Source organism: Gymnoscopelus microlampas, assembly GCF_963454915.1.
Source record: "Gymnoscopelus microlampas genome assembly, chromosome: 23".
Taxonomy (NCBI): domain Eukaryota; kingdom Metazoa; phylum Chordata; class Actinopteri; order Myctophiformes; family Myctophidae; genus Gymnoscopelus; species Gymnoscopelus microlampas.
In genome coordinates this window covers 12,345,451-12,357,950 of record NC_139960.1, presented here as the reverse complement: position 1 = coordinate 12,357,950, position 12,500 = coordinate 12,345,451, and the positions used below count along the sequence as shown (strand labels likewise).

General features: G+C 43.2%; 1 protein-coding gene across 1 annotated transcript in view; it reads right to left on the bottom strand.

The window, feature by feature from the left end:
- Positions 1 to 3,929: 3,929 nt before the first annotated feature.
- The window catches only part of LOC311040115 (transcription factor SOX-5-like), a gene marked incomplete at its 5' end in the record, with an annotated part of 96,055 nt that continues 87,484 nt past the window's right edge, over positions 3,930 to 12,500 (bottom strand). The window contains 2 exons of the mRNA XM_084050188.1: positions 3,930 to 9,086; positions 10,805 to 11,021. Of these exons, the coding sequence (XP_083906314.1) occupies positions 8,783 to 9,086; positions 10,805 to 11,021 (521 nt within the window). The 3' untranslated portion in view covers positions 3,930 to 8,782. The remainder of the gene's footprint in view (positions 9,087 to 10,804; positions 11,022 to 12,500) is intronic.

The following is a 12,500-nucleotide window of genomic DNA, read 5'->3' as shown; positions in this document are numbered from 1 at the left end:
CTTAACTAAATGTAGTTTTGTAATTGAGCAAATATCAGATTTGTTCTGGGTTCCTCTGTTGGCCATAGGCTGCTCTGGTTCCTCTGCGTTGTACTGTAGCGTCACGCTGCGCTAACGTTAGCGCCCGTACAAACTGTGGTTTAAATGAATATCACATCAGCACACCGTAATGTGTAGTTACAGTCTAAATGTAGTTATAATATAATACGTAGCAGGCCTGTTGGCCCGGCTGCTCCCTGGCTTGCTCTCGTCTCCATATAATCCCTCCTCTTCATGAATACATTAACGGCAGAGCCTTAAACTCAGCTTAGCTGGCGGCTCAGCGTCACAGCACATCCTATTACCGACTTTAAATCATTAATGTGACATCGTTTTCACTCAATCTCCAAACACCCACATTTCAAAATCTGCACATTTTCCACTGAGCCGACGCACAGAGAGAGAGGGCCCCGATTTATACTTTGTCTCTTATACGGTGTCGGAGTGCAGGAAAATAGCAGAGCTTCAAGCTCACAACGCATTGCGGTGCGACGAGTCGTGAGATTGTGGATCAGCTATTTGCGGCGGGTATATAAATTAACCCATTCAATCCGGCGAACGCATCTCTGTCATTTTAGATTTCTTTGGCTTCAAAAATAGCAGATATGCAAGCTCATAGCGTGTCACCGAGCGCTTTGAGCTTGTAGATCTGCAAAACATGTTTTAAGTCGTGGAACATTTGTGCAAACCTTTGAATAGATATAGTTTTAAAGCAAACATTTGTAAAATATTTACTTCCAGGGACCCCCAGAAGCAAAGATTTGAGTTACAAATGTTCGCTTTAAAAAATATACATTCAAAGATTTGCACACATTTTCAAGATTTTTCAAAAAATAGCAGATCTACAAGCTCGTAGCGCGGCACTCATAGCCGCGCTATGAGCTTGTAGATCTGCTATTTTTGAATAGCCAAATAAATCTTAAAATGACAAAGATGCATTCCCGGATTGAATGATTTAAGCAGTACTCTATGGAATGCAACGCATGCCCAGACACAGAAAAACTCACATTTGTGTGAATTCATGCACACACACACATGCATGCACATAAACACACAGCAATGAGCAAGAAATTCATGTGCATTTGTTTCCGATACAGTATATGGAAAGCTATACAAAATATGCAAAATAATACAATAGCCTATACAAAGCAAAATTTAAAATAATTGTCTTTTCTTCTCAAACTTTTTTTGGGTCCTACAGTATATGATAACTAATAGACTATCAAAGGTAAAAAAAAAAAAGGCAATAAAAAGTTAAAGGGAATTAAATTATGTTTCTAAAATAATATATTTAAAAACATCCACGAGAAAATCATGAGCAATTCAAATGTAAATGTGTGCTTTTATACTGTAATAGTTTTCAGTCTTTTGTCTCAACAATTCTGATGGAAATAGCCGGTGGATAATTGTGAAAATTTAAGCTGAGCCAACTCCAACAATACACCTTCGGGTGTATACAAGTGTGTGTGTGTGTGCGTGCGTGTGTGTGTTTTAATCTGTGGGTATATTGCCACTGTTCACGTCCTCCAGCGTTGCACAGTATCTGCTGACAAAAAAGGAAGAGAAAATCGGAATCCCCTGCTGCTCCTCAACTATTCACACAGAAAACCTTTTCTCAGGTTTTTACCTCGGGGCTAAAACGCTGAAAAATTCACACAACGCCCAGAGAACAACTAAGTCTCTTACTTACCGTAGGAGCCGCGGATCTCTCCCCCCGTCTCTTTATTGCATGAAAGGGCTTTCTGTGAAGCTATGGTAATTAGCAAACCACAGAAAATCAACTCCTGCGAGTGCATTTATGTGTTTCTGTAGCGCAGAGCGCTGGGGCCGCGTGGCGGGTGTGTGTGTGTGTGTGTGTGTGTGTGTGTGTGTGTGTGTGTGTGGGGGGGGGGATGCTGATTGCAGGAACATATGGACTCTGATGGGGGGGACAGTGTTTTTAATGGGTACGGTGAGTGGGATTTGGTGTTTCTTTTTTAACCCTTGAAAGTGGAGGCGTTCGTATCCCCAACATCCTTAACGAAGCATCAATTAAATATGTCCTCTTTTAACAGGCGACCGCCGCTGCTTTGACGGCCGTCTGTCGCCGGTTGAAGACTCTGGCCTGCACACGCGTGCTCGGTACACACGAACACGAACACACACACACACACACACGCTCATCTATCTATCTATCTATCTAAAGTATCTCTCTCGTACGCACTTATTCTCTCTCTCTCTCTCTCTCATGTCCCGTATTGTGTTTAATTAGATTATCAGGTGTCTAACTGTCCGTGATTGGACTCCACTCCTCCCCAGATGGCGGCTTGATTGGACGGGGTGAGAAGGTGGTGCGCTAATAACGAGCGTGTCGTCATGGAGATGACTGAGCCGACCATGCGGCACGGCTGAAGGCTCTTATACCGTCTTATCTTTTTGAACGAAAGGGGAAAAAAATGTCCAAGGAGCACAGAAACAGTTAGCACCTGCTTCATATGATTTCAAGCTCAACATTTTATCATGAGGTTAACATACAGTAAGTGTTGACCCACTGAGACTGGGAACGCATCTGTGTCATTTTAAGATTTCTTTGAGCTATTCAAAAATAGCAGATCTACAAGCTCATAGCGCGGCACAGAGTGCCGCGATATGAGCTTGTATATCTGCTATTTTTGAAAAAGATCTTGAAGATTTGTGCAAATCTTTGTGTAAAAACAAATAATATATCAGTTGAAACAGTCGGGTATCGTAAGTTCAGAAATGTGAGATACTTTACTCCGGACAATACTTTCCACCATATTATCACATATATACTGATATATTGCCTTTAGTCCTAGTTCTTGGTTTCCTCTGTGTGATTCAATTTAATCTAGAATAGATAAAATGTCTTTGAATGTCAATTATTTTACTGCTTTCCCCAATTTTTAAAAGTGGTTAAACTTCATCCCATCAGTATGCACATGACGTGTGTGTGTGTGTGTGTGTGTGTGTGTGTGTGTGTGTGTGTGTGTGTGTGTGTGTGTGTGTGTGTGTGTGTGTGTGTGTGTGTGTGTGTGTGTGTGTGTGTGTGTGTGTGCTTTCACTACTGTTGTTTAACTCTTTTGGTCCAATTCCATCTTTTCAAATGAGGATTCACTACTTTATTCCAGTGTGTATATGTATGCAAGTAGGACTTTCTGTGTGTGTGTGTGTGTGTGTGTGTGTGTGTGTGTGTGTGTGTGTGTGTGTGTGTGTGTGTGTGTGTGTGTGTGTGTGTGTGTGTGTGTGTGTGTGTGTGTGTGTGTGTGTAACAGAAGTGACCCGGACCAGCTGAAGTTTTACCGAACACATTGCTGTCTTTATTAGAGCCTCGTCTGGCAATAATACTGAAAAAAAGTGAACTTAGAACAGATGGTGGTGGCAGCCCACGGCCTGTTGTTTTTTTTTCCTCCTGTTTTCTTTATTTCTTTGATATTTTTTCTTCCTTTTTTTGTGAGAGTACTTCGACTCTGGCTTTTTCTGTGGCATGGATAACATCAATAAAAGAGAGGGAGAGAGAGAAAAAGAAAAAAGAAATATACAACTTATATTACACTGTGTTATGAACAAAATATAAATCTATAACTCTATGTTATATTTACATAATCATCTTTCTCCATTTTTCAAGTTGAGATGGTAAGATATTTTTTAAAAACTTGTAATAATTACTTTGTTTCGAGCTCCACTCATGACTTTTGATTGTCTTAAATATTATTATTATCATCATCATCTTCATCGCTATCATTATTTTCATTGTCTTAACATCGGGGACAGACCTTGCCAGCAGGGATGATTGAAGTCTTAACCCCCCCACCCCACCCCACCCCCCGCCCGCCCAACCCCCCCTCTCCCACCCGTCCACCCCCACCTGCCCCTCCCCTCCCCTCTCTATGTCCCCGTAGTGGACTAATCCACATCTCCAGCATTGGGTTTCAACCACTGTGTGATGATTAACAGGGGTGGTCGAGCAGCGAGAATGACACAGAGATGGTCACTACGCAGTAAAAAGAAAAGAAAAAAAAGAATCCTCAGTGTTGATGTATCCATTTTTAACTCTTACGGGCCCATAATGGTTACATTTGTACACACTCAGAGTCAAAGGGGGAATGAAATCCTAGGCCGATTGTGTCGTTTGTTTTCCTGTACAGTTAAAACCCTAAAGCATTTTTTATTTCAAAATATTAATAATAATAATAATTCAGCATTTTTTTTAAAGAAATTCATAAAATCAAAGGAATGCCAATTATTATTATTTAAAAAGTTTGGGAACCACTGATTATTACCCACACGCCCATTATTAATCGCATTAACTGCAGCTGTGTTGCTCATAGCGTACATAACATGAGCACTACCATATTTTTACCTTTTCTGCGGTCTTTAACCTTTTACAGGAAAACAACAAGTACAAAAATTGGGCAGGGTTCTTCTTCGCCCCCTTTGACTTTTAACACTCTGTTATTTACTGTGCACGGGGGGCAGGGATACGGGGGCCAATTAAGACGCTGTGGCGTGGATATGAGCGAGAGTAAGCGAGAACGACATCTATCCATAGCAGAGCGTGATTGTGAGCGTGGGGGGACCTGAGCGAGGCTCATGGCTCCTAGAAACACAGTGTGGAGCTAAAACAAAGCAAAATAGCTCCTCATTTTAGGAGTCACTACTGCGTGATTTTTACGTTCTTGCAACGCGGTTTGTCGGGTATTGAAAAACAGCATCTGCAAGCTCACAACTTGGTAGATCTGCTATTTTTTGGGTACCCGACACTGGCGCGCAAGGAGGTGTAACTCAGGCTTCAAGGGCCGTTCACAGTGAGCACTATAACTATAACTACAGCTATATCATTCACCATTGTATTGTATATCTGCAGTAAATATCCCTTTTGCTGCTACTGAGCTTTTGCTGTGTGTATTGTAAGGCCTATGTCTTACTGCTTACTGGTTCTCAAAGTGGGGTCCGGGGACCCCCAGGGGACCACCAAGGGGGTTGCCAGCAAAATGAGTTAATTTTGCATTCAATTCAGTTTTAACCACTTGAGCCCGATATACATAGGCTATTCTAAAATAGCCGATCTACAAGCTTGTAGATCTGCTATTCTCAAAAGAAAATCGTGCAAAGATGAGACATTTGAACACAAATCTTGATTGGGGGTCCCTGGCACAAAATATTTTCAGATGGGGGTCCGCAGCCAAATACATAACAATTTGGGGGTCCTTGACATGAAAAAGTTTTTACTGGACCACAATGGAAACAAACCCCTGGGGCCTTTGCTGTGTTATCCTTTTAGCATCACTTTTGACTGTACTACCTGTGCTGTTAATAAGATCTGCCATCCACTTGACTTAGAACGACTCTTAAACCTATATTTGTATAGTTATAGTGCTAGGTGTGAACGTCCCTTTAAAAGGTGGAACCCGGTCGTCTCACATCCACAACGCAGTGGAACATCCAGGGAAGGAACTCCGTAAACACTGTTTTTCTAGCATATATATTTATATATTAAAAAAGAAAAAAAGTAATTATGTTCATATATCACAAAAACAAAATGTATATACAGGATTGGCTAAACTAGAATACTTCTAATGAATATATTTTATGTAGATTTTTTTTGTAATTAAACATAAAAAAAGGACAGCATAGGATTGTTTGGTTGTCATGATAATCTCTTCGTTTGAAGCGTGTCTGTGTGCTCTCGCGCGCGTGTGTGTGTGTGTGTGCGCGCGCGCGCGCCCGCGTGTGTGTGTGTGTGTGTGTATGGACATGCATGATGTGTTGTGTGTGTGTGCGTGTGTGTGTGTGTGTGTGTGTGTGTGTGTATGTGCGTGGATCCTAGCCAATAATGTTTCACGGTGCGTGAGTGAGACGGCCAGGCGAGTAAACGGGAGCGGGGCTCTTTGTTCACAGAAAACAGATTCCTCGAGCGATACGACTGTCCTCCTCTTCTTCAGTCTTTTCCAAAATAAAAGAAAGCAAAAATAAAAAGCAGAAAACCTTCACATTATACATTATAAACATTACAAATAATAATAATAATAATAATAATAATAATGATGATTTAAAAAAAATCACGTTCTTCTTTCTTTCTTTCTTTCTCTGACTGCGCAGAGTTTGAGTGCTTTTTTCTTAGAAATGGGTTTGGACATGAAAGGGGGGGCGGGGTTAAGTCTTCATAATGGGAGGGGCGTGGTGGGGTGCGCGGAGCGCGTGAGAAGGTGCCGTCTCCTTCACTGACAGCGCTGCTCACGGTCCTAAAGGCCGCCCACCCGCCCATTTGTAGGTTCAAAAACAAAAAAAACGCAGAAAACAAACAAATCAAACAAATAGAAGAGGAACAAAATCATTTGTAAAACAAAGCAAGGTAAAATTAGTTTTTTTTTTCTTCTTCTTCTTCTTCAAAGATCTAAATATCTAACAGCTAAATAAAGTTTAATGTTTCAGCGACCGCTGTAGTTTCGCACGGTCGTTAAAAAACCCGATAACGAGGAAAAAATAAAAAATAAATTATACTGTACATAACTTACTAAAACTTAGGAAACGCTGACAATCCTTATGATTATTGTTAATAATATTATTAGACTAGAGGCAGTTTGAAGAGAGGAATACAAATAAAATACACTTTCAAATACAAACAGAAAACACTGACTGGCTGAATTCACCTCAGCTCTGCCCACTTGGGGGAGGGTGGGGGGAGGGGGGCACAGCAGAACGACATTTGATTGGAGGGAGCAGACAACACTGGGTGACAGAATGGCAGCGATATATGCGTGTGTGTGTGTGTGTGTGTGTGTGTGTGTGTGTGTGTGAGAGATATGTGAGTGGGGAGCTGCCAGTGTCTCCACCGCGTGCATGTGAGCGGTACATGTGCACATGAATGCGTACGTGTCGTGCATACTGTACATCGTGTATGAAATATCTGAACCCAGGGCAGTAGTGAGAGCAATCTGATGTCTCTCTTTTATGTCTTTGTGTACATTTATAGCCCTCGTCATCATGAAAGACCCGACGGTCTTCCTCGTGACGTTAGGATGAAAGCGAGGGGAGGTTCAAATACTGTCGTCATATTATATGGGCTCTTTTCGACTTGCCAGAACTCCGCTGAACCCGCGTCGCGCCGTGACACGTGTTTCACGGGTTCTGGATTTGTTTGCTACGACTCGGTCTCAGACAAGGTTCTCAGAACCTAATTTAGGCCCTGCTTAGGAGGTGGTACTAACCCTGAACCCAGGAGTCAGAACTTCTCAAAAATTTAGAAAATAGCAGATCTACAAACTTGGGTAGATTGGCTGTTTTAATTCGTTTTTTTTCTTTTAAGACATACTTCCCCCCCGTTAGGGGTGGTTCTGGTTATAATGGAAACATAATAGAAAACCATCACAAAACTTCACAGGTTCTGTTCTGGAAGGTTTTGGGTTACCCTTCATGGTCGAAAAGAGCCGATAGAAACAACCGAGGACCATTGTGGCTGGTTTACAATAATTGTGTGTGCCCGGTGTAAAAAAAACGGCAAAAAAACGCTAATAGCAGATCTACAGGCTCACAATGTATCGCGCTGCGACCCGTGGTGTGCGCCTTGTAGATCTACTATTTGCGGTGTGTGACACAACAAGCGAGTATAAATCTGGCATTGGGAAAAGTTGTGGGTGGGGTTTAGAAGGGATTGTCTCACAACACAGTGCTGCTCCATGGCATGAGAAACTCAACGCTCCCACCCCCCTAAATCTCTTGCAGGGCCGGTCCTCGCTGTCCCACCCAGAGGGAGGGTTCAGTCTTGACCGACCCATTGTAATTCTAAGGTGTGGGGGTGGGTGGGGTTGGATGGGGGTGTCACAAGAAACACAGCGAAACGTACATTGCGAGGTGAAACAAAGGCTGTTCGTTCAAAACACAGACATGTCTAATGTCTCTCGGGCGCTTTACACAATGAAAGAGGGTGTGGAGAAAAAAAAAAGTCTCTTTTTCTATTATTATTCAAACTTGTAGCACGAAAACGAAACAAAAAAAACAATTCACATTCACAAGCCACTTATTGGCACCGTGTACCTGAGTGAGAACATTATAGAACCGAGAACAAAAAAAACAAAGCTGTATCTTTAAAAGTGTCTTTTGATAATAAACAAACAGGTCCGCCATCGTAAAGTGTCATCGATTCAGCCTCTTGACAGGTCCGCTTTTTTTTCAGTTTCATTTTTGTTTGTTTTCAAAACGTCTGCTTGTCTACAAACAGGTCTAAAAGGTTACGTTACTGTGTTTGTGTGTGGGATTCACGCGTCTTCTGTTAGCTTACTCGTGGTCGTTTGACTGCTGCTTGCTGCTTTCGCCTCTGTGTCAGGGGGTACTCGCTCTATCTCTGTGTCAGCAGTACAGTGTTCAGCGTTTCAGCTTCAGAGCTAGCTTTGTCGTTTTTTTTCCTTCAGTTCCTCCCAGACTCCAGTTTGTGTAACAGTCAGTGTGAGTGACAGGTCCTGTGCTTGGGTTTGATTGGTCAAATGCTGGTGTCAGGACTCCAGTGGGAGAGGAGGGGTTTGGCTCTGCTAAAGAGTCCTGGTTGGTTGGGAGAAATTGGAGGGGGTAGGGCCCATAGTGAGAATGGAATTCAGTGTGATTGGCAAAAGAGAAGTTTATCGTTTCCTGATTGGTTGCTTGGGGTTTTTTGTGGACTCGGGGAGGGGGAGGGGGGGGGGGGGGGGGGGGTTCACCAGCTGTGATTGGCTTGAAAGCAGGGGGAACGAACGACCCTTCCGCTCCCGCCTTACTGGTTGATACGGTTGTCATTGTCGCTCGTGTAGTCGGCCTCTTCGTCCTCGTAGTCGAAGTCGTCGTACGGGTCGCCGTTGCTTTCGTCCAGCCGTAGCTCCTCCTGTTTGATGATGCGTGGCTCCTCGCCCTTCAGGCCGGTCAGGTAGGAGGGGGTCTGGTGGGGGTTGGCGTTGGGCTCGGGGCTGCTGGACATGCTGGAGTGCTCCGAGGGCATCTGGGGAGAGGGCATGCCCGCCATGGATAGGGCGCCTGGGTACACCACGCCCGCCGAGGACAGGGGCATCTGGCCCTGCTGCCTGTACACACAGACACACACACACACTCACATTAATACTAGTATACCCTAGGAACAGTTAGCAAGTCAAACTAATCAATGTAATCAATTATAAAAGATGATTGATAATCAATGATTAATAAAGGTTAATAAAAATAATCAATTAATAATCAACCCCTATTTTTGGCATGTCATTATAGGCTCAAAAACCAGTTCACAACGCGTGGCATCGTGACCCAGTTGTGAGCTTGTAGATCTGTCATTTTCACTATACTTGCACGACACCGTTGTGCGGCTAAATATAAGCTTAAAGGGATAGCTTACCCCCAAAATGACTTTTTTCCTATCGATTAGTCACCCCATGGAGACTTGAATTCATGGATATTTTTTTAGTTTTTATCACTTTCCTTAGCCAATAATTTAATAACCAGCGGACCGGTAGGCAGCGGTTCCGGTAGGAGATACAAAGGAGACTCTTTGTGTCTCCTACCGGAACCGCTGCCGTCATCAAATTATTGGCTTAGCGACAAAAAATAAAAAATATCCATGAATTTTGGGGGTGAGCTATCCCTTAATCGATTAGTCGAAAAAAAGTTGTAACCCTAAAATCAGCAACGTTTTTAAACAACAAATTAAACTTTGAAAGAATAGAGTACCGAAGTCCTGACGTCACTCGTTCATCTCCTGGGTCTCCATTTCTCTATGGAGAAGAATAACAGTGGGACATCTTAGAATCGTCTCATATAAGAATTGTGGTCCAAAAATAAACAAATTGTCCCGGGGCTATTTTCGGGGAGGTGGCTCTGTATCGTTTACGGTACAGAGCCACTCATATTTGATACAGTCTGTTTCTGGCGAAGATTTTATCAATTTGGCGGCGGTAGTGTTTGATTGCCATCAGCTGATCCATATGAGTCAAACCGCCGTGCTCATTTGTACATATTTGGAACACAGTTCGTATATGACGCATTACTAAACACGTCTATGGGAATTCAGAATGGGGGGAAAAAACGTGACCCAGGTAGGATGCATACAGTATATTACGTCAGACTTCGGTGCTCTATTGCCCATGACCCATTGTAACCTATGTTAAAGTAACTGATTACCACCATGTGACAGGAGTATCCGCCCCTGTCTCCTCAACTGGTTGACATAATGTTTCCTTGACCAAATCGTTCCAACGTTGTGAACTGAGTCTTATCAACTACAAACAATCACATTTAGGCTACACGTTTCCACACAGTAAAACCCTCAGTGGTAAATGGACCTGAACCCTAAGGCGGTCCCTTTGGTTCCATTTGTACACTCTCAGTTTTTTTTTACTATGCTTTTCAACTGAAAAGTTTTAGGTTTCCATAAATCACAGAATCAAAACACAAGCATTAACCGAGAAGAATGTCCAATTAATTTCCAATAATTTAGCCCAGAGAAAATTAAATTACATTTGCCTACGCCTTGAGATGAACAAATCGTGATACCGTACAGTACCTTCTACAAAATGCTTACCTCGTCCTATCCTTGTCCTATTCCCAGTGGTCTAAAGTAACTAGGCTTAAGTATAATTTTGAGGTACTTTTACTTTACTGGAGTATTTCCAATTGTCTATACTTTTACTTCTACTCCGCTACATCTCAGAGGCAAATATTGTACCTACTCCACTACAAGTATTTGAAAACTTTTTCACCACTGCCTTTTCCTGAATGTTCCTGAGAACTCGCGCGGCTTGCTTGCTATGCTTACCCCACGCTGAAGTACTGCCTCATCTCCTGCCTGCGGTTCCTCATGATGGCCTTGTACTCGCCGATGCGCAGCTTCTTGCCGTCCACCAGGCAGGTGCGCTTGGGCCGCGGCTTGTACTTGTAGTCGGGGTACTTCTCCAGGTGCTGCTTGCTGAGGCGAGCCTGCTCCTCGTAGTACGGCTGCTTCTCCAGGTTGGTCATGGACTTCCAGCGCGAGCCTGGGAACGGATGAATTAACGAGAGAGAGGATAAGAGGGTGAGTGAGGAGCGTGCGTTACAGCCACCGAGGTTGATTGCAGTAAAAGTGCAAACGTAAGTTGAGTGCGTGATGGCATGCGGGTGCACACCGGTGTTGATTTTGACAGCACATTTTTATTCCGGTTTAGTTATATTTTAGTCACCTGAAAAGTCTAGTCTTAGTCGACTAGATATCATAAGATTATAGTCGACTAAATCTACAGTTGATTTAGTCGAATAAATGTATTGTGGCGGTGCCTTGATGGCGTCGTAATGGCTGGTTTTACACTTGGTTGCGTGCTGAAAATAGCAGATCTCTAAGATCTACAAGCTTGTAGATCTGCTATTTTCAGAACGCAACACCCGAGCGCAACCAAACATAAAATGACTTGTCTTTTAGTTCTACTGGATCTCTTCTCCACCTACTAGTGGAGAAGAGATCCCTCACTAACATTTTGGTTTAGTTTTTATTAGTTGATGAAATTGTCAGTATATTTAGTTTTAGTCATCATAACTTTGACTAACTTTAGTTTCTGTGAAAAAAAGGTAGTCGACAAACATTTTTCATCGTAGTTTTATAGTCGACGAAATCAACACCGGCGCACACACACCCACACATGTGCATGGATGTTGTTTACAGTGTGGGCAAGCACGGACACAAAAACGCATACACTCACACACATACACACGTGCACGCACACACTTTGATGTTTTTACAGTGTGGGCAGCTCAGGCACTGACACAAAACACACACACACACACACACACACGCAGATCAACTGTCTGACGCAAGGCTTGGCTGAGGCTCGCTCATAGTAATAAGAGAGTGAGAGAGAGAGAGAGAGAGAGAGGGAGGGAGGGGGTTAATGACGAGAAGAATACAGATGACAGGCATCCATCCATCTAAACTAAGGGGGATGCCACTTAACCTGCTGCCATGGCTCTCTTTCTTCACCCTCCCTCCGTTTACCCTGAGAAATCTATGTGTAGAAATCAAATCTGGTCTGTGTGTGTGTGTGTGTGTGCGCGCCTTCCCACATGCGCTTCATATCTGGTCTGAATTTACACACTGACTACTGTATGTTTAATGGGTAAAAGCTGTCAGCGCTTGGCTCTACTCTCTCCCTCTCTTCACTCCGCTACCAGATCCTTCTGTTAACAATCCAGAGAGAGAGACGGAGAGAGAGGGAGAGAGAGAGAGGGAGCAGTAAACGCTCAATTTATACTTAGTTGCGCGGTTGTCGCACTGCCAAAATGTCCAATCTACAAGCTCACAACGCATTGCGTCGTGAAAGCGTTGTGCGCTTTTAGATCTGCTATTTTAGGCACGCGACAATTGCACGCGACTAAGTATAAATCAGGCACAAGGAGATAGAGCAAAAGAGAGAGACCGAACGAGAGAAAGAGAGAGAGAGAGCGCGCGGAGGCTTATTAAAACCAGATTTCGCTGTGTTATAAAA